General features: G+C 42.1%; 1 protein-coding gene across 1 annotated transcript in view; it reads right to left on the bottom strand.

Moving 5' to 3' along the window:
• Positions 1-1140: 1140 nt before the first annotated feature.
• MRPS9 (mitochondrial ribosomal protein S9) overlaps positions 1141-26998 on the bottom strand; it is an 86888-nt gene continuing 61030 nt past the window's right edge. Inside the window, exons 4-11 of the mRNA XM_075590432.1 lie at positions 26278-26308; positions 22868-22947; positions 9806-9891; positions 8639-8714; positions 4901-5069; positions 3574-3682; positions 2485-2654; positions 1141-1422 (exon numbers count right to left, since the gene is read on the bottom strand). Of these exons, the coding sequence (XP_075446547.1) occupies positions 1331-1422; positions 2485-2654; positions 3574-3682; positions 4901-5069; positions 8639-8714; positions 9806-9891; positions 22868-22947; positions 26278-26308 (813 nt within the window). The 3' untranslated portion in view covers positions 1141-1330. The remainder of the gene's footprint in view (positions 1423-2484; positions 2655-3573; positions 3683-4900; positions 5070-8638; positions 8715-9805; positions 9892-22867; positions 22948-26277; positions 26309-26998) is intronic.

Below are 26998 nucleotides of genomic sequence, written 5' to 3'. Positions count from 1 at the left end.
TGTGAAATAGATTATGTAACGTTGGTACTATGGTACATTGATCTTCAATTATAGGTCCAAATTTATTTCCCAACGTTCTATACAAATTGCTGAGCAGGTGATTTTTCCAGACGGAGTTTCTTTTGTGCTTGTGGATGAAATGGCTGAAGAGAACGTGACTTAGACTATATATACTACACAGCAATTGTTAAAAAGTACCACTACTTCCAGAATAATGGTTCTAGCCATCACAATACAGTACATGGGATGCACAGATGTGTATCATAGCTACTATAAATTTTGCATATTTAATTGTACTTACAGTCAAACAGTTCTGTTGATATTAACGAACACAAATACATATACTTAAGGAATTGCCTTTAGTGGTATAACTATTAAAAAACAAAGTATGCATCTGCTCCAAAACCCCAACATACATGCATTAAGGGTGGGCCAAAAAACACGCAATAGCAATAAGTAAATAACATGGATTCATAGGCATTCTGAGTGTTTTATGGATGTAATTAAGACATTAAAAGACTCACCGTTTATTCACGAGCAGCAGCACAACCCTGGTAAAGAATGATCTTGTTCCCTCATCAACCGATAAGGTTACATGTCCACGTGGTGCTTTTAGTAACCATTGTTTTTGTACAGTCATTCTGTTTCATTGGAAATGTTAATGAAAAATTCAGAGCTACTCAAGCAGTTTGTAGAAGCCAAAGCATTGCTTTACCCAGTTAGCAGCATGTACTGGAGTTGCAAAATAATTGCCCCTTTACCTAAAATACGCAGTCATGTTAGCATCTCTAAAAATTTACCCCATTTTAACAGTTGTATAATTTCAAATGTTTCAAATGCAATTTGATTAAATTTAGGCGTCAACGCCTATTTGCAAAAAGCACAATACAACATTTCCTGGATGCCTGCTACTTTTATTAGGAGCTGTAATCAGGGGCTCAGACCCAGTGATGTCGCAGTAGTTCCAAGTTGCAGTGATATGCTGTGAATTATTATTATTTAAAAAATAATAATAAGTACAATATTTTTTTAAAGCCACTCTTGTACATTTCGTTGCCAAATGGGCTAAATGTCAACATACGTGTGTTATGGACCAGTTTGAAAGAAGAAAGAGGTGGAAAAAATATTACCAATACATCATTTTCACAACTACTTCGCCTTTTTATTTCAGCAGTAAAATTACTTAAGAGAAAGAATAACAACAACACATATCAGCCTTTTTAATATTACCCATTTCATTATCAAAAAGACAGGCTATGCATGAAAGCTATGGTACAGCGAGGCTGCTCTGAGTTGCACATGGCTTTAGTTGCAGCGAGTCTGCAGAGGCTTAACGTTTCTTCCATGTAAACTTCCTGCGGGCTCCCTCCTGGCCAGGCTTTTTCCGCTCCTTCATACGGGGATCCACAGTAAGCAGTCCAGCTGAGAGACAGAGGACACAGTCAGACTGGCAGTACGCACAGCTGGAGCCTTCGCAGCTAAGCCTTTCACATTATATAGTGCGGGGTTTCAGAGGTTACATCTGTATTCCAAATGCCTTCTCTTATCCCTTTTGCTGCCGCAGTCATATGAAAGTCAGGTATTCTGTTTCCACGCAGATTATATTTACATCGAGAAGTTTTAACCGTCTACTGGCACTAAATATCCCTACACCAGTATGTTCTCATGTGCTTAACTCTAATCTATGCACAGTACAAATGTAGTATACAATAATATTTTAAGAATGTCAATATTTTATTAAACTTCTTGCACAAAAGAATAAAAAGGGGGCAATACATTTATAATGAAAATATTCATTGTTAATACCTGCGACACGGAGATAAATCCAATAATATAATCAAAATACAGGCCCCCCTACCGCTTCGGTTACTTAAGGTAAGTTTGGTTCACTACTACCATATGTGCGGGATGAGACAACATACAGTACGTCCGTTTTTATTTTATTATAACTCCTTGCTAAAAAGAAAAGTACAGTTCTTATACGGTATACTGTAAGAATAGGTGAAAGGCAGAAATGTAAACTCTGGGACAGGAGATACATGAAAGCAGATTGGCGGAGGGTTTTGTTCTTACATTTCAAAAATAAATAAAAGGAATAGGTACTACAAATATTTGGTATAGAATTCAGCTCCGGAATAAAGTGTGTACCTCACGCTCCCTATTAAATGACCTAAGTACATAATGCTACAGAATATAGAAGCAAATGTACATTTGTTTTTCTAAATCTTGACAATCCAACTGTTGTCTGTACACGGCTACACCGTTTTACGCAAAATAAGTTTTCACATTTTCTGAATTTGTAAGAATTATTGGCAGTCAACAATGGTTACGTCACAGGAGCATCACAAGTGATCCAAATATATAAAACAAATGTATAATGTAACATCATTTTACACGCAACTATATTTAAGAAAAGCCTGTCGCTGCAGCTGTTCTCCTGTAATGAATTAACAGTTACGTTTGCCCTGTAGACTAGTTTCTCACCCTGTCTCATGGACTCCACTTCAGTCTCAGGGATGAAGCTGAGCAAGGCTCTAGCGGACGCCAGGCGGACAGCTCCAGCCTGCGAAGACCGCCCTCCTCCAGACACCGTGCACTCCATGTCGTGCATCCCAAGTCGGTCAAGGAACTGGAAAGGGAACATCAGCTGCTCTCTGAAAAAATGGAAGCAGTGCGGATTACCCAGTATTTCTGTACTGGCATAGATCAATAATACCGCCTCTGAAATTCAGGAAGCAGCTGGACCAACCGTGGCCAAGTATGTGACACCGGCTCATTTGTGCTCTTGCAGACGAAGCATTAAAAATAGAAGACTCATTAACTGCATCATTCCAAAATGTTGCCCACTAGATAGATGACCTCAAAAGGCTACTATATTTTTATTCAGGGGAGAGGAGGCAAATGAAAGTTCGAGTAGGTCGCAGCTGCTTTTAACCTTATTCTGCATGATCCCGGGTTTTAGGTCACACAGTGCAATCTGTTGTCGTTCAGTACACTGAACATAAACATTGCACATGTCCTCCCACCCTGGTGTGCCATAAAAAGATGGTAATGCTCTTTTAGAACAGAATGACATCCCAACGTACTTATCTACCCCTGATTATTTTAATACTAACTAAAGCAAAAGGCAGTGACTAGTGTGGCTAATGACTATTTTTCTCATTATTTTGATCAAATATGTAATCTCATCAATAAGACTATAAATGTACAAATGTTCGTTACATGGCAGACAAGTACATTTATGCGCACACAGATTTACCGAGCAGGGCTCCTCCATAAGGCACCTTCGGTTCATCCAAGTGAATGATGCATGATGTCTTCCAGCACTGCAAAGGTGTCTTGTGGAATAGCACCACTTAGCTCTGGCCCATAATATGCACAGATTGCTTAGCACCAAGTAAATGAAAACATATTTGCTCACATTCCCAGTAGGGGATGCTGCAGAGACGAGCACAGACAACAATATGTAAGGCCACAGCACAAGCTTATAGGATTTGATCTGAGAACATAGATGTGTTCTTCCCTGAAGGACGGGTTATCCAATGGTAACTAGACGCCGTGGGCTGCCTTTACCTGTCCTGCAGCACTGTGAAATACTCCAAATAACCAACTCCATTTATGATTATTTTTCCGTTCCCATTGCCACGCAGTACAGCTGTTGCAAGGGCAGTTTTCCTCTTACCTTGGGGAAAAGAGACATGCGAGAGAGAAATAATGATATTAATGGCTGAGGTATTTAACGAAGACAAACCTCATCAGTGCATTTGAAGATGCTGCCTCTGGCAACGTTTGGTACTAATGCCAGACATTGAGCGCCGTTATTTCTCAGAAGTGGACAATTGTGTTTAACATTTTCCGCTGTGCGGATTACTGTGAAGACTTTACGCTGCCACCTCTTGTGTACTGTATGATTTCTATGGCATTAAGCCACCTCCATCTCTTGTTCTGAAAATGACTGCACAGTATATTGTATACCGCAGGGCCCCGCTTTACGGCCTTCCGCTCATACAGCGTTTCCCAATGTACACCCATACTCATTAGGTTCTGCGCTTGTTCCGGTTTTCCGGTGATTTTCAGCATTACGCGCTCAGCTGCTGAGTATCCGGCTGTCATCAAGCAACAGTTTTAGTGTGTGCGCAACTCCTTGTCAGATGCCATTTGTCAGCGCAACAGTCGGTTTACAGCTCTGCATCTCAGTTTTCAAAGGTACAATACAGTACAGCAGGGCCCCGCTTTATGGCGGCGGCCTGGAACGCAACCCGCCGTATGAGCGGGGCCCGGCTGTATTGCTATAATCCAACCTGCCGCTCTCCAGGGTGGGAGATCAAGCCGCAGAAAAACATGTATCCTGTGTTAGCCCAGACGGCAGTCCCCCCGTTACATGTGGCTGCCTATAGGTAGCGTGGCCAAGCACACCTTCCTTCTGATATTCTGCAGCAGGCTGAATTACTGATGAGATTCACATAATGCTACCATCTCATCCCCCATCTCTGGAGGATTCAATTCAATGCTGCTGCCGTTCTATTGTACTGAAGTTACTTAAACCTTACTTCCCAACCTGCCATGTGAAAGAAACACCTCCAAATGTAAACAAAGAAAATCCCCCAAGGACTTGAATGGCTTTATTTCCTAATCATAATCCAGTGCTTCCATAGTGCAAGAAGGAAGAGGAGGGAGCAAAACGTTGACTTGATCTGACCTCCATATGTTTTTCCCCCTAATAAATCAATGAGACCTCCTGCTTTCACTCCCCATGCAGTTACCATTCAGAAGGAGTCCTTATGGAAAGCCTATCATTTATAATTCACATACATTTTTGAAACAGTGCTGCTTGCATTATTGATTCAAGCCGATCCCCACACATCCAAGTGGCTAGCTCAGAAAGTCTTGCTGTGATTACCTTCCCCTGTGCTGAAGGCCATGCCGCTCTCATCATACTGCAGAGGATTAACCACCTGCTTCTTGGACTGGACTTCAAGCTTCTTGCGAAATGTAAGCACATATTCCTCCTCGATGCTGCAGTACGGCAGAGTCAGTAAACGCTCCAGCATCTGTATAAGGCGCAGGTACTGCAGGCAAACAAAAACTCATTAGAAGGTGTCAGTGTAATTGTCTCTGATATAGTCTTCTATTGTTATAAGCTGGTGCATTCAAATGCAGCATTCTCCTTGACATTCCCAGTCAGGCTGACACATTGGCATATGAATGTTCATTTCAATACAGAGCACGACGACATCCCGTTACTCTGCACCACAACCTTTCCCGGACCTGCTTTCCAGAGAACAAGGTTTTAATCATACCCTTTAGCAATTTAAGGGATTTTGTCACAAGACATTGCAAATTACAGATTACAAAAACTTTCAGGAATTTCAGTCAACCTGCCATCTGATTACATTCCCATTCTCTCTTAAAAATAATTTAATTATATGTCTGACAAACGATATGAATTATTTTGATGTTATTAACCATTACCTGCATTGGAGCACTTTTACAATTAATTTTATCTGGAATCAGGGGCTCACCACAGTTTATAATACTGGTTCACGTGCTTAAGCCTATTTATGCAAACATACAGCAATGGAAGCAGTGATTTAATGTGGGTAATAAAAAGAAAGTAAGCATATGGATGGAGATAGTCATTTTTAATATGATCCACAGAGAATGCATAGCATTGTGCTATGATTCTTTATGGTATTTGGTGTGGAAAGTAAGGAACGATGATTATAAATAGTACCCCTGTGTAGGGCCACAGACAGGTTTCCCGGGGCCCAGGACTAGAGTTTCAACCACTCCCCCTCCCCCACCCCATGTCATCCACCTCCTCGCGACCTCTCACTCTCCCACCACCTCTCTCCTCTCACACTTCGCTATCACTTAATTACCCCTCTCCGTCAATCCCCACCCCCACACACTTCCTCCCTCCCCCAAAATACAATACCACACAAAAAATACAATGCCCCCGCACAAAATACCATACACCACCTCGCACAAAAACATAAAATCCCTCCCCAAATACCACACCCACAACCTACCTTTGAAGTGGTCTGAGGTCTCTGTTGCCCCCCAGCTGCCAGGCCTCTCACCCACCCCAGGTTTCCCTGTATGTGAGACTGGGCCTCTCTCACGCCGGTGTGCGACAGAAGTTGGGCCCGCCTGGAAGTCTCGCTCAGCTTCCGGCAGGAGAGAGGCCCGGCCTGGCAGAGAGAAAGGCCTGGTATGGGAGAGAGGCTCTGCTTGGCAGAGAGTGAGGCCTGGTATGGGAGAGCCCCAGCCTGGCAGAGGGAAGCCTGGCACAGGAGATAGGCCTGGCCAGGCAGAGAGTGAGGCCCGGTATGGGAGAGGCATGGCCTGGCAGAGAGGGAGGCCCGGTATGGGAGAGAGCCCCGGCCTGGCAGAGGGAAGCCTGGCACAGGAGAGAGGCCTGGCCTGTCAGAGAGGGAGGCCCGGTATGGGAGAGAGCCCCGGCCTGGCAGAGGTAAGCCTGGCACGGGAGAGAGGCCTGGCCTGGCAAAGAGGGAGGCCCGGTATGGGAGAGAGCCCCGGCCTGGCAGAGGTAAGCCTGGCAGAGAGGGAGGCCCGGTATGGGAGAGAGCCCCGGCCTGGCAGAGGGAAGCCTGGCAGAGAGGGAGGCCCGGTATGGGAGAGAGCCCCGGTCTGGTAGAGGGAAGCCTGGCAGAGAGGGAGGCCCGGTATGGGAGAGAGCCCCGGCCTGGCAGAGAGGGAGGCCCGGTATGGGAGAGAGCCCCGGCCTGGCAGAGGGAAGCCTGGCAGAGAGGGAGGCCCGGTATGGGAGAGAGCCCCGGCCTGGTAGAGGGAAGCCTGGCACGGGAGAGAGGCCTGGCATGGGAGGTCTGGCCGAGAGGGAGGACCGGTATGGGAGAGAGACACGGCCTCGTAGAGATGGAGGCCCGGTATGAGAGAGAGGGGCCTGCAGCAGCTAGGGCCCGGGGCCTGGCGGTCGGCAACCAGAGGCCTGGCAGTAGAAGTTGAGCCTGGCCGGGCCCAACTTCCAGCGCCGGACGGCCATGCCCCCCGCAGCAGCCAGGCTCGAGATACTTGTCCCTGCTCCCCCCCCAAGGCAGCCCTGCCAATGTGTATTGGTTAGTGTCTATGTGACACTACATTTTTAATGTTTGAAAAAATAGCAGAAATATAGATGTAATAATTAAGAAAAAACGTGTGAGACTTCATGTACACACTAGAGATTAAACACCTAGTCTCGGATTTCCTTACCATCCCGATCACCCGTTATCCTAACCTGGTTATTTTATTTTTAAACCCAAAGATACATTTCGGGGGAATTCAGAGAGCAGACATCTTTGGTCTGTGATGTCACTTACGACAAAGAGTTTCAAGTTTTCCACTGAAATTCAATTCTACTCCTAACCTCTAATTCTTCTGCAACAGAACAAAGTTGTTCTTTCCCATCTATGTTATCCAGCGGATGTTTTGAAAAGCAGCCGCGAGGAACAGAGCAGGTCTGGGCTGTTCCGAGAGAAACAGAAGCTACAAGAATACATTAAGGAATTTCCATTCACTCCAACAATGGACACTGGCATTATGAACCATCTTGACTAAACTGCGCTTCTCCACAAATCACCTTCCAGCACGGCTCAGTACATGCAGCCCATTACAGACCTGAATGGAGCCGCAAGGGGTTCCTCCAGCATGGAAGGAGTCTTACGGAGAAGTACTTGGTAAACATGGTCCTATATATTTTTTTTTAACCCTTTAAGGTTACTCATTATAGCAGTCTTTCAGACCTCTGCCCATTGCAGCGATAACACTAGGAAACCTGTTTCCAGTAAGCTGGTCTGAAAATTCTGATTAGATGTGAAATATGAGTAACTTTAATGTTTATTATTCCCTCTACAAAAGAGACAATCAAGCCATTTATAAACCCAAGAGGTACTTGGCTCAAAGGGCAGCCTCTTGAAATAAATTATTCTTCCCTACTCTATTTTTTCCCTTTGCTCTTAAGCAAGTGATTAGAACGTAAACATCTCAGTGTAAACCAATGTGGGAGCCTGGCATTGGCGTGAGTTTAGATTATGTGCTTTGTGAAAAATTACTATAACTGGATCACTCAAATGTTAACTCTTTGTACAGCCAATTCTTAGCTGCACATTCACATTGATTTTCTTGCCCAGGATTATGTTCCTTTTTGCACTACAAAACTAGGCCCCATTTTTTAAACAAAAATTTGAACAGAAGATCATATACAGTATGCCAGAATCGCTATTTTAATTGTCTCTACATAATTAATCCAATTTCTGAATCGTATCAATTAGTATTACAATTCCTTATTTTTTACTTCGCTGCCCAATTTGATGACTTTTACTATATGTACTCATTGCATGTTACGTTATTTTGTTAAACATGGCTCAATGCCATATGACCTACTACTTATATATTTTAGTTCCATTTAAAAAATAAATATACACTATATATCTATATACACACACACACACACACACACACACACACACACACACACACACACACACACACACACACACACACACACACACACACACACACACACACACACACACACACACACAGTACAGGTAATGTATAAAACCATATCAAAACACAAAGGAATTGTCTTTTTACACAAGAGCCTTTAATTACTTACATCTAGGTTTGTCAACTTTTCTACTAACATTTCCTCCAATTCTTCTTTAATCAACCATCTACTGCCAATCAGGTTTCTGTGCAAAACAAAACACACTCAGCATTATGCATGCCCTAATTATCCAGGTAATTAGAGACGCATCACCTGATATCACGAATATTGGCATCCGTGGCTTGATGATATACCTAAACTCTGCAGAAAATTACAATTTCAACTGCTTCCTATAAATAGAATCTTTATATGAGAAAAGCAGCTCAACTCCAGTGATATCAAGCCCAGGAAATAATGTGACCACTTGGTGACAGAGCAGTTCATTTTAATGGGGGAAAAAAAAAAGAGGGAATTTTTCACTTGTGTCTATAAATATGCTTTCATTATAAGTCAGTGTAAGGTTACTTCAGCTTATGAGAAGGGTACAGACGGAGCACTATCTGTGCGAAAAATAAAGGATCCAGAGAGGATATTCAATAAAAATATAAGAGCTTTAATGGATCATACGTAGACCTCCAAAAAAGACAACGCGTTTCGCGCATGTAGCGCTTCATCACCATGAAGGGCTACATGCACCAAACGCGTTGTGTATTTTTGGGGTGTCTACGTATGATCCATTAAAGCTCTTATATGTTTTATTAAATGCCCTCTCGGGATCCTTTATTTTCGCTCAGATAGTGCTCCGTTTGTACCCTTCTCACTTGTTGTTCTACTACAGTGGATAGCATTGCAGGACCTCCAAAGGATGGAAAATGATATCTAAAGTGAGTTCTTTTCTCCTATTTTTTCTGGACATGTGCCTTTATTTCAGAGGGGGGAGGGGGGTTATTAATGTGCCAGCCTTGGCTATGTGTGCTTTACCTACGGGAGATACTAGGCACTACTTTCCCTGATAGATAGATCTATCTATATTAGGAATACTATAGGAGGTCCCCCTTTTTATTATTGCTCCTTATAGGAGATATGTTTGTCTGAGCACCGGATCTACACCTCTCTTACTTGAGCTTATGGTCAGTATTTTACCGAAGCACAAGACGTATGCTTGTTCTTGGATAACCAGGTCAGAAAAATCCTATACATCCATAAAATACTAGAATATATAAAATATAAGAGAAATCATTTTCTGTGAAAACATTGCACTGCTGTAAACAAAAAAAGAAAGAAATATAAACTTACAACTGTTTTGTATTTTCGGAGTATAATCCTTTACTTCTCAGTTGATCTTGGTGCTTCTGAATGGATAGAAGTTTCCCATATATTTCCTGAAACCGGTACAAAAAATGATTAGAAACTCTGCTAAAAATGCAGCTACCTGGAGGGATTAAGGGACATATTTACCAAGCCGAGTCATGTCACAAGACACCTTTACGGCCCATTTAGTAGAACGGGAAGGAAAATGTCATGTGGAATAGCACTGCTTAATAAATATGGGCCTTAACCCAGTATCCAAAAAGGAAAATAATGCATGTGACAGGAAATATTAATGAGTGCATGAATTGGGCCAATTAAAATACATTTTACAGTACTTAAAGCAATTGATTTACTCAAACAAAATAATACATAAGATAACTTCTAAAACAACATTCTAGGTTTTATTAACACTATATATCTGAACAGAGTTTAACCTATTTGTCAAAAATACATACTTTTTCCAAGTAGGTCGTGGCGACAATACAAATGGTAAAAGTTACAGACTTAACCAAAAATTCTACCAGAGGCTTCTACATGGTGCTTAAAACACTTTCCTCTGTCGGTTTCTCCAAGGTTTCGCTTTAGAAATACTTAAGACATTAGGGTAGAAAGTGAGTCTTAAGTAGGGCATCATATATTCATTTATTTAAAACCAAAATTAAAATGTCACTGGCTCCAAATATCCCCATTGTTAAGAATATAGATCCTGCAAACACCTTATATTTTTTTATAAGCAAAATACATTTTAGCTACAATGTCAAATGTCCGTTTTTTTTAATCACAAAGTCATGTGTAAAGTAGCTCATTAGTGTTCCCCCATGCCTTGGGACCTGGAAATATTTGTAGATTTTTGTGTGTGCCGTTTTTGACACAAAAAACTATAAACATGGCAGCTCGGGTCATCAATGGAAAGCTGGCTTTTCTATTGGCCCTGATCCTGGCCGCCATATTGTTTCCCTAGTTTGCCTGGTTGACACAGTCGGTCCACCCCAAACTCTTTGCTCCAAATTCCGGTTCAGGCAAGACATATAAAAATTATATCAAGTATTGCTTCTGTAATAAGTTCTGCTTTGTCACTTCATTTGCACAATTTACTAGACATCTTTTGCTTTATTAGCCCTTCAAGTACCATAGACCAGGGGTGCGCAAAGTTTTTAACTTGCCCCCCTTCAGCGTCAAGTGACGTTGCAGGGTCATGTGACCCTTGACGCCAGTTACCATGGCGACGCCAAAGGTAGGAGAGGCTGTAGAGGCCTCTCATGGACCCCCGGCAATTAATTTAAATGCCTTGGGGAAGAGCGCGGAACATGTGTAGCTGCTGCACCCCCCCTGGAAATTCTCCCACCAACTGCCATAGACCTTATTGTTCCAGACCTACATGAACATTATTACGGGTAACACATGACTATGGAGTACACCTTCTTCTGGTCAGATTAGGAAGTGAGCCATTTACATACAGTATCAAGCGTTCACGCTGTGCACAGTGCTACAGGCACACAGAGCCTCTGTCCTCTTCAGCTACACTGGTCTGCTCTGGTCACATCCAACACGTTTCATGTGTCATAGTCCACTTCATCAGCGGTGAACACAGGGAGTGAGCATGGGAAATAGGCTTGCGCTAGAGATCTGCACATCACAGAGGCGTCTATTCTGACTGTGCCTACCAATGGATCTTCCTACCGTGTCTGATATGTGGATTAACACCAACACTATAAGGGCAATGGTGTATGTATGTTGCCCCTTTTAATACAACTGACTACACTATATACTCTGTCTATGCTTCATTCTTTTAATAAATCTACCTTGTACAGCTGCGGAATTGCTACAGCATTGAAGGTAAAAGCCTTTAAGGAAATTAGTGCATTGTGTACTTCATAGTAAGTGCTATTGCATCATTTGAATTTAAGGCAATCATTTATTAAAACGCTGTTTAATTACACGACGTAATATGTTCACTTTATTGCAATACTGATACATACAGCAGTGATGTTCTTGTTATTGTGCCTCCTTAAAACAAGACATGGTTTGTCAACATTAATACACATCTTACATTTGACCGATTACTCTTGACCTATTTTAACTTGTATAGCAAAACAGGGGGAAATAACAGCAAGAGAATGGACATATTATTTATTTATAAAATATTTTACCAGGAAGTAATACATAGAGAGTTGCCACTCGTTTTCAAGTATGTCCTGGGCACAGAGTTAAGACAAATAATACAGTACATGATTACAAATACAGTTACATAAATGAACAGGGTATACATTATATACAAGACATTGCATGCACAGTTAAAGAAAATATATATTATGGGCGTATGAAACAGTTACAGACCAGATTAAAATGTGAGACAGCCTTAGATTTGAAAGAACTTAAACTGGTGGTGGATGTGAGAGTCTCTGGTAGGTTGTTCCAGTTTTGGGGTGCACGGTAAGAGAAGGAGGAACGGCCGGATACTTTGTTGAGCCTTGGGACCATGAACAGTGTTTTGGAGTCTGATCTCAGATGATAGGTGCTGCATGTGGTAGGGGTGAGGAGCTTGTTCAGATAGCTGGGTAAATATCCCATTCTTATTTTAAGTCAAGTAACTTACCGTCCATTAGAGTAGTCTTGAAATTGCTCACAGGCGTAAAAGGTGGAAAACTAGAGCAAACACCCTTGACCCTTCAAAAACACCTCATAGCCAATTTTTAGACGAGCACAGTGTAGTGTTAAGTAGACTTGAATTATTTGTTGACCAACTATGAACTACTGTTCACTTTCAATTTACGATACATTGTGTGGGAAATGTATTGCTACAGCCCAAATGTTCCCTTTGGACCACGGTGGCAAGAACTGGAATAAAGTCATTTGTAGAAGTGGCTGCTTTGTTCTTGTTGGAAACCCCATTTCTCATGACTGGTGTGGATTAGGGGAAAACAAATGTCTCACTTACATTCAATTAATCTAAAAGTTAGTTTATCACATTCCGGCATATGTGGTGGGGATACCACTTGTGTCTGCTTACTGGGCTAAGATCAAAGTGTGGGCCCAGGGATTGTTTTGGACCTTCCTCTAGTCCCCTGGCTGTTTCTACTTAACAAACCATGCCACCTTCTCACAAGACACTTGAACAAATTATTGTGCCATATGTCCTCAGCCGCAAGACCTGAACTGGCGGCAGCTTGGAAGCAACCAAAAATCCCATAAATCTCCAAAATCAAAAATAAAACGTTTGGCAAGTCTGCTGCATGGAGAACTTAGCCAGTCTTAATAACGACACCTGCTCAGAGTTCCAGAAGGTCTGGATGTCTTGGATTCTGGGTGCTGGCCACCCAGGAGTAGACTTCCACTCAATTCTGCTGTAAAATGGAGGTCGGGGCAGCTATACCCTTCTAGCCTTTCTTCCAAAAAAACCTTGGGTCAAATAGGCCCTCTAGCTCTAGGCTCTATGGGGTACCACCGCCCCCCCCCCCTTCCTGGGGGAATGGAATTAGAAAGGGTAGAGACTTGTTAGCTAAACCCATGGATGTTAATTTCTCTCCCACCAGACAGTGTTCTGCTTTACCTTTATGTGAATATTTGTGATGGTTTTTTTTGCTCTGTAAGAATGTACCTGGATCTGTAACCCCCCCCCCCCCTTCCATCTCTTTTGATTTATCCCATCCCACCCCTCCCTTGAAAAACAAACTAACTTTTTGAAAATCAAATTTTTATTGATGTTGCATGAAAATAAAGTTTGTAATGCCTGGGGACGTCATATAAAGTTTTCATAAAGCTGTATAAACTCTCTGGTTTAACTCGCCTCGAGTCACCAGATAATGGCCGTAAACAGCGGCTTTTAGCAGCTCCTGTTTCATCATCTCTGACTGCAGAACGGAGAGTCTACACGACTTACAGGAGCCCCTCTCACTCAGTCTTGTGTTATTTCACACAGGTATCACACCTTTCACAATTTTTTCCCAATGACTACCTGGGCCATCCTTTGTGTCTCCAGGTTTAACTAAATGGATTAAGAAGAACTATAACATCATGTGCATGGAAATTATAGAATCAAATGCAGGATTGCAATACATTAGGTTTTGTTTTTTTCATAGAAATTTACCTTTTATTTTTTAGTTTGCAACCCCATGATACATAAAAACATGTCGACAGGATTAATAGTTTTTTTGTTTTGTTTGACACACTTGTTTACTAGTCAATACTCCGAATCCTTTATCCGGCGTAACTACTATATGGCACGTGACAATGGGGTAAATGAAACAGGGGACCTGTAGGAGACATGCAGATACACTCGTGGCTATTCTATTTTTGCTGTACTCTATCAAGGTGCAACTGTAATGAACAGTCACAAGTTAAACAAAACTGTATTCTACTGCTATAATAATAGAACAAAGCAGAAGAAATAGTTTAATTATTCTAATAATTATATGATCCTGTATTAAGTGTACATTTAGTTACCAACGCTCTTCACAATTATGTTTCGCAGGCATTCATGTAACTATTTCCAGAGCTATGGAATCCTCAGATGAGCCGATACAAGACAAGAACAATGACATTGTCACTACAAAGAGAACCCAAAAGAGGCAGGGGAGTGAAAGAGTTTATAGGTCTATATTGCCCATCACAGCATGTGGTGTGGGGGCGATATACAAGCACAGGAAATTTACAGCTGAGCTACCATTGGTTTCAGATTAAACTACCCCAAGTCATTGATGCATAGAAGATATACTACAAAACGTTGGTCTATGCTTGATATTTTCATTTTTTTTTAGTTAAGGATGAAGAGAGAGGTTCTTGTAAACGAACATAATAAATGCTGTAACCGTGGCACAGTCATACCAGTAATTGCTGAAGTAGCTATTTAGTGTCCATGCAAAACACTCAGTGTGGTGATGTTTGTTTCAGCGGGAAGCTCTTACCCTTGTGTAATAATGACTTTATGTACGGCAGAAGGAAGGTGGCACAATAGGGAGTTGGCAGAATGGAGATTAAGACTGAGACAAAACAATATTTTCTAACCAAATAATGATGCCTGCACTGCCAGGATATGGCAATAACACTGTCTCATACTTCACTTGACTGTGCAAACGACTTCATGCTCATCAACATTGTAAATATGTCACCTGGAGCGCTTAATGCCATCACCGCCTTAACATGGTTGCTGGGTATAAATCGGGGGAAGAGCAGAGACTGTAGGCTGGCATCTCATGTGTTTTATCCTTAAGTGGCAGATGAGCCTGACATGCAAAGCTGAAGAGGTTAATGAAGGTGCTAGGACTAGGGACCTCACCCACTAGAAATGTTACGTGGTAATGCCATTTAAGTGGATGTCCCTAGCTTCTCTTGGGGAATGATGCCTTAATAGTTCCCTTAAACTGGCATGGAGCAGAGGATATTTGCTTTGCAAGCATAAGGATTAAAGGTATCATAGTTAAATATGACCTGGGCCCCCAGATAATGCATTACTGGAATAGAAGTAACTGCATATTGTTTTTGGAGGAGTACAGAATCCAATGAAATAAAACTAAAATATTTCAGTTACTTTGAGCTGACAAGTATGTGTGGGTAGCTCATCAGTTTGCTGTTAAAAATAGCTCTCCGCTTGTTTATAGCTGCAGAAAAATGTATCATCCAGACAAAATCTGGCAACTATTTTGAATTCAGATCCTACACAGCGAAATTTTATCAGATTTGTTTTCATCACATTTCACAAAATAGTTCAAATAAAAATGAAATAAACAATTAGTAGGGGATATATATAGATATATATATTGTTATATACACACACACACACACACACACACACACACACACACACACACACACACACTAATCCAGTTGCGATAGTGCAGAATAAATTAGTACTTCAGTATTAGGCGATACCTTTTTTATTTGGACTAACAATTTATGTCATAGGACAAGCTTTCGAGAGTTCCCTCTCTTCCTTGCTGACCTGAGGAAGAGAGGAGAACTCTCGAAAGCTTGTCCTATTACATAAATTGTTAGTCCAAATAAAAAAGGTATCACCTAATACTGAAAAGAGATTGCATTTGCATGTCTTAGACAGGTCTGCAAGCCCGCCTTTCACCATTATCACCCAGCACACAGCACTTCCACTGCTGGTTTCAGACCTGTCTAAGACATGCAAATGAGCACACAGTAATATTTCCATTTGCTTTGCTGTAGAGGGTTTTTGTCACTTTTTTTACCCACCATAACTTAACTAACCAACTAACATAACTTAACTAAGTACGGTAAAACCTATCCCTTGCTTCTTTTTTGCATAGCCAGTATAACCAACCCCACACTGAAGCGACCCATTAAGGTTGAAACAGTCCGTCTGTGGGTGGGTTTGCTGGCTATGCATCTTAACCCTGGCTGTGCTCAAAGCTGTGACCATGCAGCAAGCTTAAGCCTATAGGGGAACCATGTTGAAGCAAAAGGTGGCACTGTGTGCTCATTTCCCAGAATCCCTTGCTGCAGTGGAAGTGCGCTGGGTGATAATGGTGAAAGGCAGGGTTGCAGACGTGTCTAAGACATGCAAATGAGCATACAGTAATATTTCCATTTGCTATATATACACACACACACCAAAATATTTGCCTGCAGTACTGATCGCAAATGTCAAACTGTAGAAGACCTGTCTGAAGTAATTTTTAAAGGCTTTGGTATCACCACTAAAGTATTCAGGCACCATTAGTGGGCAAAGTGATCAAATGAGAACCACAGTTCTATAGCAAAGAAGCTATAACTATCTCAATGACCTGTGACCTAATATAATGGTGCACTTGCCCACAGGGCTGGCAACTGAGGGCGAGAGCTGGGACAACAGCCCCGGAGGGCCCAACTTCTGTGCCCAACTGCCGGGCCTCGGATTGCTGCTGCTCTCCCTCCCTTGGGGAACTTCTGCATCTGCGTGCGGGACAGGCGTGGCACTGGAGGCCCTCCCCCATCCGAAGGTACATTTTTGCATGTGTAAATTGTGGTGGAGATTGGGAGGTTTATATTGTGGTGGGGTATTGTGTGTGCGCGCGCAGGGGGGGGGTTGAATTGTGTGTCTGTGCGGGGGAGAATTTCTGTGGGTATTGCGTGTGTGTGTGTGTGAGGTAGTTGTGTGCGTGCGACAAGTGGGGGATTGAGTGAGAGGAGGGGGCATTAAGTGATAGAGGGGGGCATTAAGTGATAGAGGGGGTGTGAGCGAGAGAAAGGGGGGAGGGAAAGAGGGGAGGAGAGAGTTCTTAGAAAATTCACAACATTCATTGAAAAAAATATGGATTTAGAATAAAGTTAGAGAGAGAAAAAAAGTAATCAAAACTACAGCATGCGACGATTGTTCTTACGTTGGGTGAAAAGGTAACAAGGATACATGATGGTCCACTACTAATGGACAAATGGTTAACGTTTTACTCCGAGTGGCTACCTTGGACAGGCTGGTATTCCAAGGGTTAATGTACCTGTGGTCAGCCGGTGCATTCACTAAGGTGAAGTTGAAATCCAAAGTAGCTTAGCGGCCTTCAGAATTGTGCGTGACATTTGACTCCCAGGGGTGTTGGGGTTAAACGGTTTGGAAGCACAAACACTACAAATAAAAGCTTTATTTATTCTAAAATGGGTAATTTCTTTATTATGATGGAATATAACCACCACATCTTGCCCTTGGGTTCTTCTGTTCCAGCCAAAACAAATGCAAATGGCTCGTGGGATGACAGCTGTTTGATAAGGCCCTCGACAAGACCTGCATGTTAGACTTTTTTTCCCCCGTGAAACTTGGGATGAAAGGCAGAAGGCAGGAAGAGAATTAATGTAGCATACAGTCTAAAGGCAATGCTACAACCGTGATTAAGTAGAAAAGTTAAAAGGCACAGATTTTCCACAGCCTCGCTGCGTGCAACCCATCCGTGTAACGAGTTGACAGGCCTAGCGCGTCCTCTCCATCATCCACTCCGACTGCTAAAACGCAGCACTGCATCCTTTTTCAGAGGAAATTTGCGTATGCACCATGAAGCGTTGTACATTATTTCTCAGCACTGCGGGGGTCTTAAGTCCATATGGAACCTTCACAAATATTACCACAGATCAAACCGGCGGCATCTCCAGGCAGATTTGACATACCTATTTAAATGAACAGCAGGGGTCCTGCGGCTGCCGGAGGCTGAGCAGGAGAGAAAACCTCTGTGGAAAGTGTACTGCGGCTCCATTACTCAGCAAAGGCACTCTTTGCATTTATCACTCGTTTCATTTCTGCCAGGGCATGGAAACTCATTTGCCCAAGGTCAACAACAACAACAACAACAACAACATAAATTCACTTACACGCAGAACATATACAGTATAGAGTATATTTACTTATCTTTGCAAACTACACACACATACATTATTTCCTAGTACTGTATATACAGTATTGCTTAATATATATCAGAATAAATGAGTTCTTCAGTATTAGGTGATATATATATATACACACACACACACACACACACACACACACACACACACACACACACACACACACACACACACACACACACACACACACACACACACACACACAATGCATATGAAACGTAGAATAATGTATAGAAATACACACACGTCTTTAATCCAAGCTCCGGAAATAAATTGCACTGTGCAAAGGAAACTTTTCATTTGCTCCGGTAAATTTAAACTCGATATTAGCTTTGCCCATTTGGTCAAGTCTTCTTTTACTTGGCTCCTTCCTTGACCCCACAAGAAATGCATAAATATTATTAGTCTCACAGGCCAAACATATCACTAAGAAACCAGCAGGGATTAGCTGTGCCACTCAAGAAATGAAGCTGTGTATGTTTTTTCTCCACTGGCTGGTTCACGTCCTTGCGTCAGCGGAGCTTGCTACCCTGCTAGTTTTGTTAGCAATATATTTAGCCCTTGGTGGAATTTATGGCACACAGTGTTACTTTTTCATTAGATAACCTGCCACCCATCTCTACGTAACCCTTCTGTTTATCACTCTGGCAGGGAAGGAGTATTTCATTTTTTACAATACCTTATATAAAACCCCCTCATTGTGTTATGTTAAAGTTAAAGGAACTTTATGGGTCATCCACAAAGTGACAAAACAGTTTGGACATGTGAAGTTCTCAGTTCTCAAATGCTTGCAACACAGGATACATTTGAATGAGATTGTACAGTTAAATGTAATTTTGATATAAAGTCAAACAAAATACCTCTGTACCCTAAGTGTTTATCATGAAATCACATCACAAACTGTTGCATTTGTTCATTCCATAGGCGTAAAACACACACGCGCCAGTGTCATAGCAACCATTAACGCGCTGCTCTGCGTCAAAAGAGGCACGTTATTTAACGCAAGATTTGACATGGTGCAGCGAAACAAATGTTGGTGATTGCAAAATGACACCATCGGGTGTCATTGAATGAGGTTTCTTTTTATAGAACATGGACACGTTAATAATGTTGGTTACATCTGGACGGTGTGTCTGCTCCAGAGCAAGGAAGGAAATCACATCTCAACCAGAGGCTCCGGGTATGGGGTAAGAGGTTTGTGCTCAAGGGAACCTCCCACGTTGAAGCAAAGCGGGAAAAAACGGAAAGAAAAGATTTTGAGGGTTTTAACACTTACAAAACTTGGAGTTACTGAATTTGAAAAGTTCTGGGGTAGGGCATAAACTTTGCACCACGTTGGGTGATGGATAGAGAATGAACACTTGAGGGCGTATTCTAAATGCTCCGAAGCTTATTGCAATTGGCCAGAAAACTCCCATTGACTTGTAAGTGTCTCCGGCGATTGCAGTACCACCGGCTACATTGGAGCACGTGGAGTAAGCCCCTTGAAGTCTTTGTAATCATGGAAGTGAAGAAATGAATGAACGTATAGCTAGCACAAACTCTCAAAGGAATAGAAGCTTCAGTCACACAATTAAAGCGTGTGAAATGCCTGGGTGACCTTCTCCCCCCCGGTCTGGCTAAATTCTGAGGAACGTCTATAAAGTTACCAGCCCACTGGGACAATGAGATGGGCACATCAGGATGGCTGGCAGCAAGCCCAATCACATTGCCTGTACTTGGTTATCTATATATCAGTGGGGCTCAACTCCAGTTTTCAAGACCCAACAGGTCAGGGTTTAAGGATATCCCAGCTTCATTACGAAATCGGCAACGTACATAACGAAAATGTGAACTGTCTACACCCAGGCGGAGGCTACAGCAACCCCCAAGGACGATTTACATGATCAGATTATTTAATTGTTGTTCTGCAGAAGGTACAGGGCAGTAAATGAAACCACAATAGAACAAACAAGCCAGTGTATACACCTAGTAGTTGAATTAGGATATTCCTGCCCTGTATGTGTCTATTCATATGGCTGCTAATAACAACCCGCAAAGATTCCTATGCCACATCCTCCAACTGTTCCATATACATGTTTAAAATATATAACAACAATATCAATTGAATTGTAATCCTTTTTAGTTTGGTGGCTATGGAATGTTTGTTGTCCTGTCATTTACATTTGGGTTTCTTCATGGGATGGTTTGTCTGCATTATGTGATAATTGGTTTAGCATAAGACCACACTTGTAAATAATACATGGTTGAAACAGCTACTGTACAAATACCCCTGCATGATTTTGCCCACAGTCTAGTTCAGAAGCGGCCAACTCCAGTCCTCAAGGACCACCAACAGGTCAGGTTTTCAGGATATCCCTGCTTCAGCACAGGTGGCTCAGTCATTGACTAAAGCAGGGATATCCTGAAAATCTGACCTGTGGGTGGCCCTCGAGGCCTGTAATTGGCCACCCCTGGTCTACAGGTTCATTCCTTCTTCCTCGTTAACCAAACTACGGAGCACCTCCTCAAGAGACCCGCATGACGAAAAGCTAAATGAACTTGTGAGCCCAATAGCTGTAGAAAGACATTACCTAGTCTGAATTGCTTTATCATACTTTAGCATTCCTTAAGCGTCTTAAAAGTGAGGTTTCCCTTGGCAACATACTACAGGTAACAACGTCGCCAATGGTATTGCACGTTAACACGTCAATGTTGTGAAAACACTTCATGTGTCCACATATGTTTCAACATGTCCAATTTGTTTAGTGTCAGGTCTTGCACTAAATGGCATGCTGGCTTTGATCATCGCGTTAACGTGTGCAATCACTTTGGCTCCATCTGTACAATAGAGAGCTAAAGGAGTGTGGCGGTAGCGGGGTAACCAGGCTCTCAAAGGTTAAGCCCGTTTTGGTTACCCCTGATCCGTGCATAAGGGTGTAAGAGAGTTAGCTCTTGGGCCCAGTAACATTGTACTGTTTCCATGTACTGTATGCAATATAAGTGTTTTTGGTGTTTTTCCCTTTCCGGGTTACACGTTTTTTTCCCAGAGGATCAGTTAACAGAATGTGCCTAGGAGGTTGGGGTCTGGAGTTGTCTGTTCCCCCCATAAATGTACCCAGCATAGCCCAGAAAGGAGAATGAGGCACAGGGATGAATAGGTATCCCTGTAGCTGAGGGAATCCCTAGGTTAAGTGGGGAACCTCAGCTAGTGCCAAGAACTGACCCAGAACAAGTGTAGGGTTTGTGGGTGCCCCAATCGTATATAAGGTTGAGGGGGGACGCAGAGTCCAGAAGATAGTGTATGGGGAATAAGGCAGCTAGGAATAAAAGTACAACATCTCTAATTCTGTCCCTCAGAAGTATATTAAACATATACCTTAGTGTATTAAAATATACTTTACATTACAGTATTAATGTAACGTGCTTTTACATTCGGAACCGATGTCCAAACAGGCTGACTGTGCTAATCCATATGCGCCGGTAAGTCTGCTGGACATCGGAGTCAGAGCATGCCAGAGGTGGGAATAGCATTTGGGCAGCGGGGAAAGGTGGAGTACCAGATCCGGAGATCAATGGCAGTCGTCCGGGCTGCCACTTGCTCTGCCAGACCTGGTGGAGCCTGCCCAAGCGGGTGGCATTGAGATAGCCAGGGACGGAGGTGGCAAACTTGCGCATGTCCCTTGGCTATTTCAGATTTCCCACTGACCCGGCTTTTCTTGCCAGCTTGGCTCTGATTGGTTGCTGGGAATTTTCCCACACGATTGGCTGCTGAGTTTTGTGAATGAAACTCAGAATACTATAAAGAACCTGTGAGCCAATCAGATTCGAGTTCTCCGGTAGTAAGAGTGCAGGCGGGCTTTTCAAAGTTGCTATTGCGCGAATAGCAGAGCAACCGGCTTCGATTTCAAGCCTGAAAAGCCTGCCTGCCAGAGACCAAGTCCAGCTTTTTGTGCCCAAGTTCCTAAAATCGAACGTAACGGACGCGGCTGGGATTTAATGCCGATTTGAGTTCCAGAGGATTTGGAGTAACTCGCGGTCAGGAGGGACCAAGTTCTCAGAAGAGAAGGTAGCGGTGGCGTGTGGAACTTTATGCCAATTTGAGTTCCAGGGGATTCCGGGCTAAGTCCCGGTCAGGGTAAAACTCATCTACGGAGTTCCCTGCACCTAGGAAAGTCTAGTTTTCACCCCCAGTCCCAAAGTAAGTGTGTCTTTTTGTCTGTATTTTGTGTATCATTGTGTGTAAGCGAATATGTGCGACTAAACTTCAATTTATTTCATTACCTTGTTTTGCTCAATGAATGATCCTGGTACAAAAGGTGTAAAATCGCCTGGTCTCCCGTGACAAGCCAAGTAATATTCTCTAAAAAAATGTTTTACGTTTCATGATCAAAGCTCTTTTAAATGATAGACCTGCAAACCTAATAAAGACCAAGTCAAATATAGCACGTAATATACAATGCATGCTGCTTTTTTGGAAGGGAGTGGGGGGGGGGGGGGGGGGGGGGCGGGGAAACAGCCGTTTCTGAAGTACCAGGTCTGGTGCATGAAGGGGCATGGGCGGGGATGCCCCACCGCTGTGTGGTAATGAAAACTTGCGGTCCCAACGTGGCTTTACATAGATCTTGTATTTGAGAGGAATTAGAGAGACCCATAGGTTCTTAGAGAAGCTCCCTGGTGTCATTTAGTTCTTGGCTTCCAGCTCACCCTATTTATCATACGGCATAAAGTACTCACGTGCATTAATGAGTAATAGGACTGCTTGCCAGTGTAAAATAGAAAGTGGAATGGACGTCCATCTTCTCCCCACTGGATTGCTGATGAAAAAAATTAAAATAAAAAGCAGTGTTAAACATTCACCAAATACTGTAGATGTATTAATGGTTGTCACACAGCTACTGTATTTGGTTTGAGTTCTTAAGAGCTTACAACCAGAGTACTGTGAGCGGAGGAGTTTTGAGCCTTTCTTAAAAAAAAAAAAAAAAGGAACATTCTACACTGTATGATGATGCAGTGAGTATGTCTATGTCCTTTCTTCTCCCCCAAAGCTGCTTCCATGAAGCAAAGAGAACCCATGCAAGGTCTGGGGTATTGTTTCTATGAGTTTTTGCCTCTTAAACGGCAGAAAAGTTATAACTCTACTGGCTCCTTTATAGGTTATTAGATATAGCTAAAGGCCGAAGTGCAGGCAGTTCACTCGTGGTTATTGTCAGGGGACCATGTTTCAATAAGGACAACCAGTGATTTTTAGAATTAAAGCAGCAATTCCCCAATGATTACATTTTTTTTTTCACATGGAGAACTTAAGGGGACTCTGGAGCTGGAAGCGTCGTGGTTAACTTCGCTAGAACCCCCAGATCAAGCAAAATGTACATATGCAACAGAAACCTTGACCAGCATGGAGGAGTTCAGCTTTAACATAATGTGTAGCTTTAGCTGTTTCACTCCTACGCCCTGATTCAATATGCAATGAAACAGCTTCCTCATGCTGGAGATGTTCCACCCATTTTCATGGAGCCGATCTCTTCTCCAGCATGGGGAAGCTGCTGCGCAGCAATTCAATGAATAAGGGAAGTGCTTAGTTGAGCATTTTCAAGGTGGTCTTTAACATGAAAGACTGCTACAGAGTCCCAAGAATTCGGTGTGATTTGTGCTGATTCAGGGAACATTACGTGTTGGAATCCCAGAGGCTCCTGTCATTTATAGAACAGCAGACTCTTTCTGCCCTCAGAGCTGGGAAGGAGGATGGGGGTTGGGCTCCAAAAGGTGTCCTAAGGATCAAATATAAATCAGATTGCTTAAACGGACTGCCCCCTACGCCACTGACTGCCCTCTAATCCTCTCGAAGCACACACAGTAGAATCCCTGCTCTGAGGCAGATCTCCCACTGCTTTATTATTGCTTTTGGCTATAGGCAGAGAACCAACAGCAGGCTCAACAAGATATCTGCTTGACTGACCTGGCAAGGAATTGTTTAGAGGAATGAAAATCTCCTCAATAAAGTGAATGTAAGACAGACTGGATGTGTACAATACATAGATATTCTGTATCACTATACAATGCAGCATTTAAGTACTATAATGCTAAGAAATACTATGAAGAACACCATTTTCGTAACTCTGCAAATTCTAAGATGGAGTTTTAAAGCTTCCCGTGTAAGTCGGAGTTAGTAAAATGACAAAAGTTGGTAACAGTATACTAATAATTTATTTATATTTTAGCGCAGTCATTAAAAAAAAAAAAAAAATCGAAGTGTTTTGATTAGAGAGGTTTAATAATAAAATAAGTCTTCAGATATAAGTTGAATTCCATTTTAAGATGTACCCTCAGTATTACTTTGGTTTTTATCATCAGTCGGAAATCTTGATCATAAAGCCAGGTAAAGGCACCTCTTCAGTTTGCAGCGCATGCAATGAGTTGTACAACTGTTTTATTGCTGGAATCAATAACAGTGCATAAAACAGTCTACATATTCTGCAGATGATGTTTGATGCAAACAGCAACATACAGATCAGAAACATTGATAACTGTTGGGCCCTACTTTTCCCACACTGAATCTTTTCTTTTTCTTTATGTGCTGAAACCCAAGCACAAAGCCAGAGTGCAAGGAAACTTGGCAGGGTACAACAGGGCCACTGCTCTCTAATGTGACAATTGTCAATTGCATGCCTCAAGCTTTTGTAAAAAAAACCCCAAAAAAACAAAAAAAAAACAAAGTGCTTGAAAATTAAGACCCCAGAGCACAAACAAAGTTGTTAGAAAATATGAATATGTGAATGATCAGAATACAGTGAAGGCTTCGCATTTAGGAAAAGGAAAGTGCTTTGGTACTACTTTGTTTCTCAGCATATGCGGTTTCACATTAAAGTGCACCTCTAAATAAAAAAAAAAATATAGGAGTAACTGCAATAGTTGTGTAACCTCTCTTTTCAGATGCGCTCAATGAGATCCACATCAATGCATTTTCATCTTAAATGTTTCCATTTGGCTGTAAAGCTTTTGAGGCACCAAGTGGTCCAGTTAAATGCCCAAGAATAAAGCTCTTATTGTTTTTATTCAACATGTCTTTTTACTTTGTCCAAAAAAAAAAAAAAAAGTTTTTTTTCTTCTTCTTTGCAATGACACGTAAAAATGCAGATTTTCCAAATGATGGTTTTAGTCAAATCCAAAAAAACACTTTTTAGCGTACTAAATGTTTTGGTAACCCTTGTAGCGCTGACAGTATGTTGTGCCTTCAGTGTTCAAAGCACTAAAACATTCCTGTAAGCAACACAGCCAAATATTTCGGCAAGCAAGGTTACTTGTGTGTTACTGGAATGTATATTTTGGAATAGACATGTATTGCTTATATTTGAATAGTCAAGGGGATATGAATTTGCGTAAATGTATTATTCTACATTGACCACCCAAAGAACTAATGAAAAATGAGTGCATAGAATAAAATACAAACAAACCTATACTTTTGCAAATTTGAAACTCTGGACCTTCCTTTATGAAGGGGATGGCGTAGCCACTTGGATTTGCCAAAAGATAGACTGAGTAGCAATATTCCACATTACTATACAAGGGACTGCCCACACTTGGGAACGGTAGTATGTATTAGAAGAATGAAAGGGCCGACTGTACAAACCAAGAATCAAACTTATGGAACAGGACCCCATTTCCAAGAATAGATAGGACAGTAGGATATTCTGTGGTGGTAACTCTCTGTAAGAAGCGCCTCAATCAGATCACATTAAATGCTCCATTACACTCAATTCCATTCAGTAGTGGCTGCTTTAATGAACAAATGCACAGGGAAATCCTAGATACCCTGGAGATCTGGGGGTTCCCCACAGGCACTTACAGAGTCGAAAATGGGAAGCCTTTCCTTATAGTCATGGGTGGATGCCTCTAACCAAGCACCTGCTGGTCTGTAAGTGAAAGGTGACACTCGGCAACAGCGTTTAAAACGTCAAAGCTGCACGAACACATATTGTGTTATAATTGTCGGGGTAGGAAAAGCATTCTCATTAAATACAATTAGGTCCTGTAAGATGGGCACATTTATACAGAATACATTTTGAATAACACTGAAGCCGCTGTCTAATGCAAAAAACAAACAACAGGTACAATTATACACACGCACGCACACACAGTGTGCTTACCTCTTTGCTTTGGAAAAATGTCCTCAGGATGCTGTAAAACAGAGCATAATGTATTAGGACAGCAGCCAATGCTCCTAAGCAGATATGCTTTTAAGTAGAAATGTTTCAAGTAGATGTAGAAGTTTAAAAAGGAAGACTATTGAATCACTCATCTCATCTCTTCTCTTTCCTCAGGTAAAACCATATTCCAAATTGTCTGTCTGTCCTGATATCCTCCCCTGCTGTGTATTTAGTTCAATTTAGGTAAAACCATATTCCAAATGGTCTGTCCTGATATCCTCCCCTGCTGTGTATTTAGTTCTATTTAGATATGAAGTTTAAAAAGGAAGTTCAAAAAGAAGTGGAAAAGTGGACAAAACCTACTGCTTCTGATTCCTGCTTTTGATCTACGTTGGAAAGGAGGATATCATCTATCCCAGACTGCACATCTCAACATTTAACTATTGCTGTGATGCCGCCTTTATTTTTTATATTTGCTCTAACCTCGTATTTTCAAATTATGCACTTCCTTCCACCAGTCTCCTTATGTCTCTAACTCTATTCATATATCTCCATCTCTCCTTTCTTCCCCACTTCTCAGTTCACATGAACTCGTTTCTTACCTGCGCCCTCTGTCACCACACAGCTATACACCCTGCACTAAAACACACCCCTACAAATCATCCTCACACATTCTCTTTCTTCCATGCTTCTCCTCCTTGCTTCTGGGGACATCTCTCCC

This window comes from Ascaphus truei, chromosome 3 (assembly GCF_040206685.1).
Source record: "Ascaphus truei isolate aAscTru1 chromosome 3, aAscTru1.hap1, whole genome shotgun sequence".
Classification (NCBI taxonomy): Eukaryota; Metazoa; Chordata; class Amphibia; order Anura; family Ascaphidae; genus Ascaphus; species Ascaphus truei.
The sequence above is the reverse complement of the archived record's forward strand: the minus strand, read 5'-3'. Positions and strand labels throughout refer to the sequence as shown.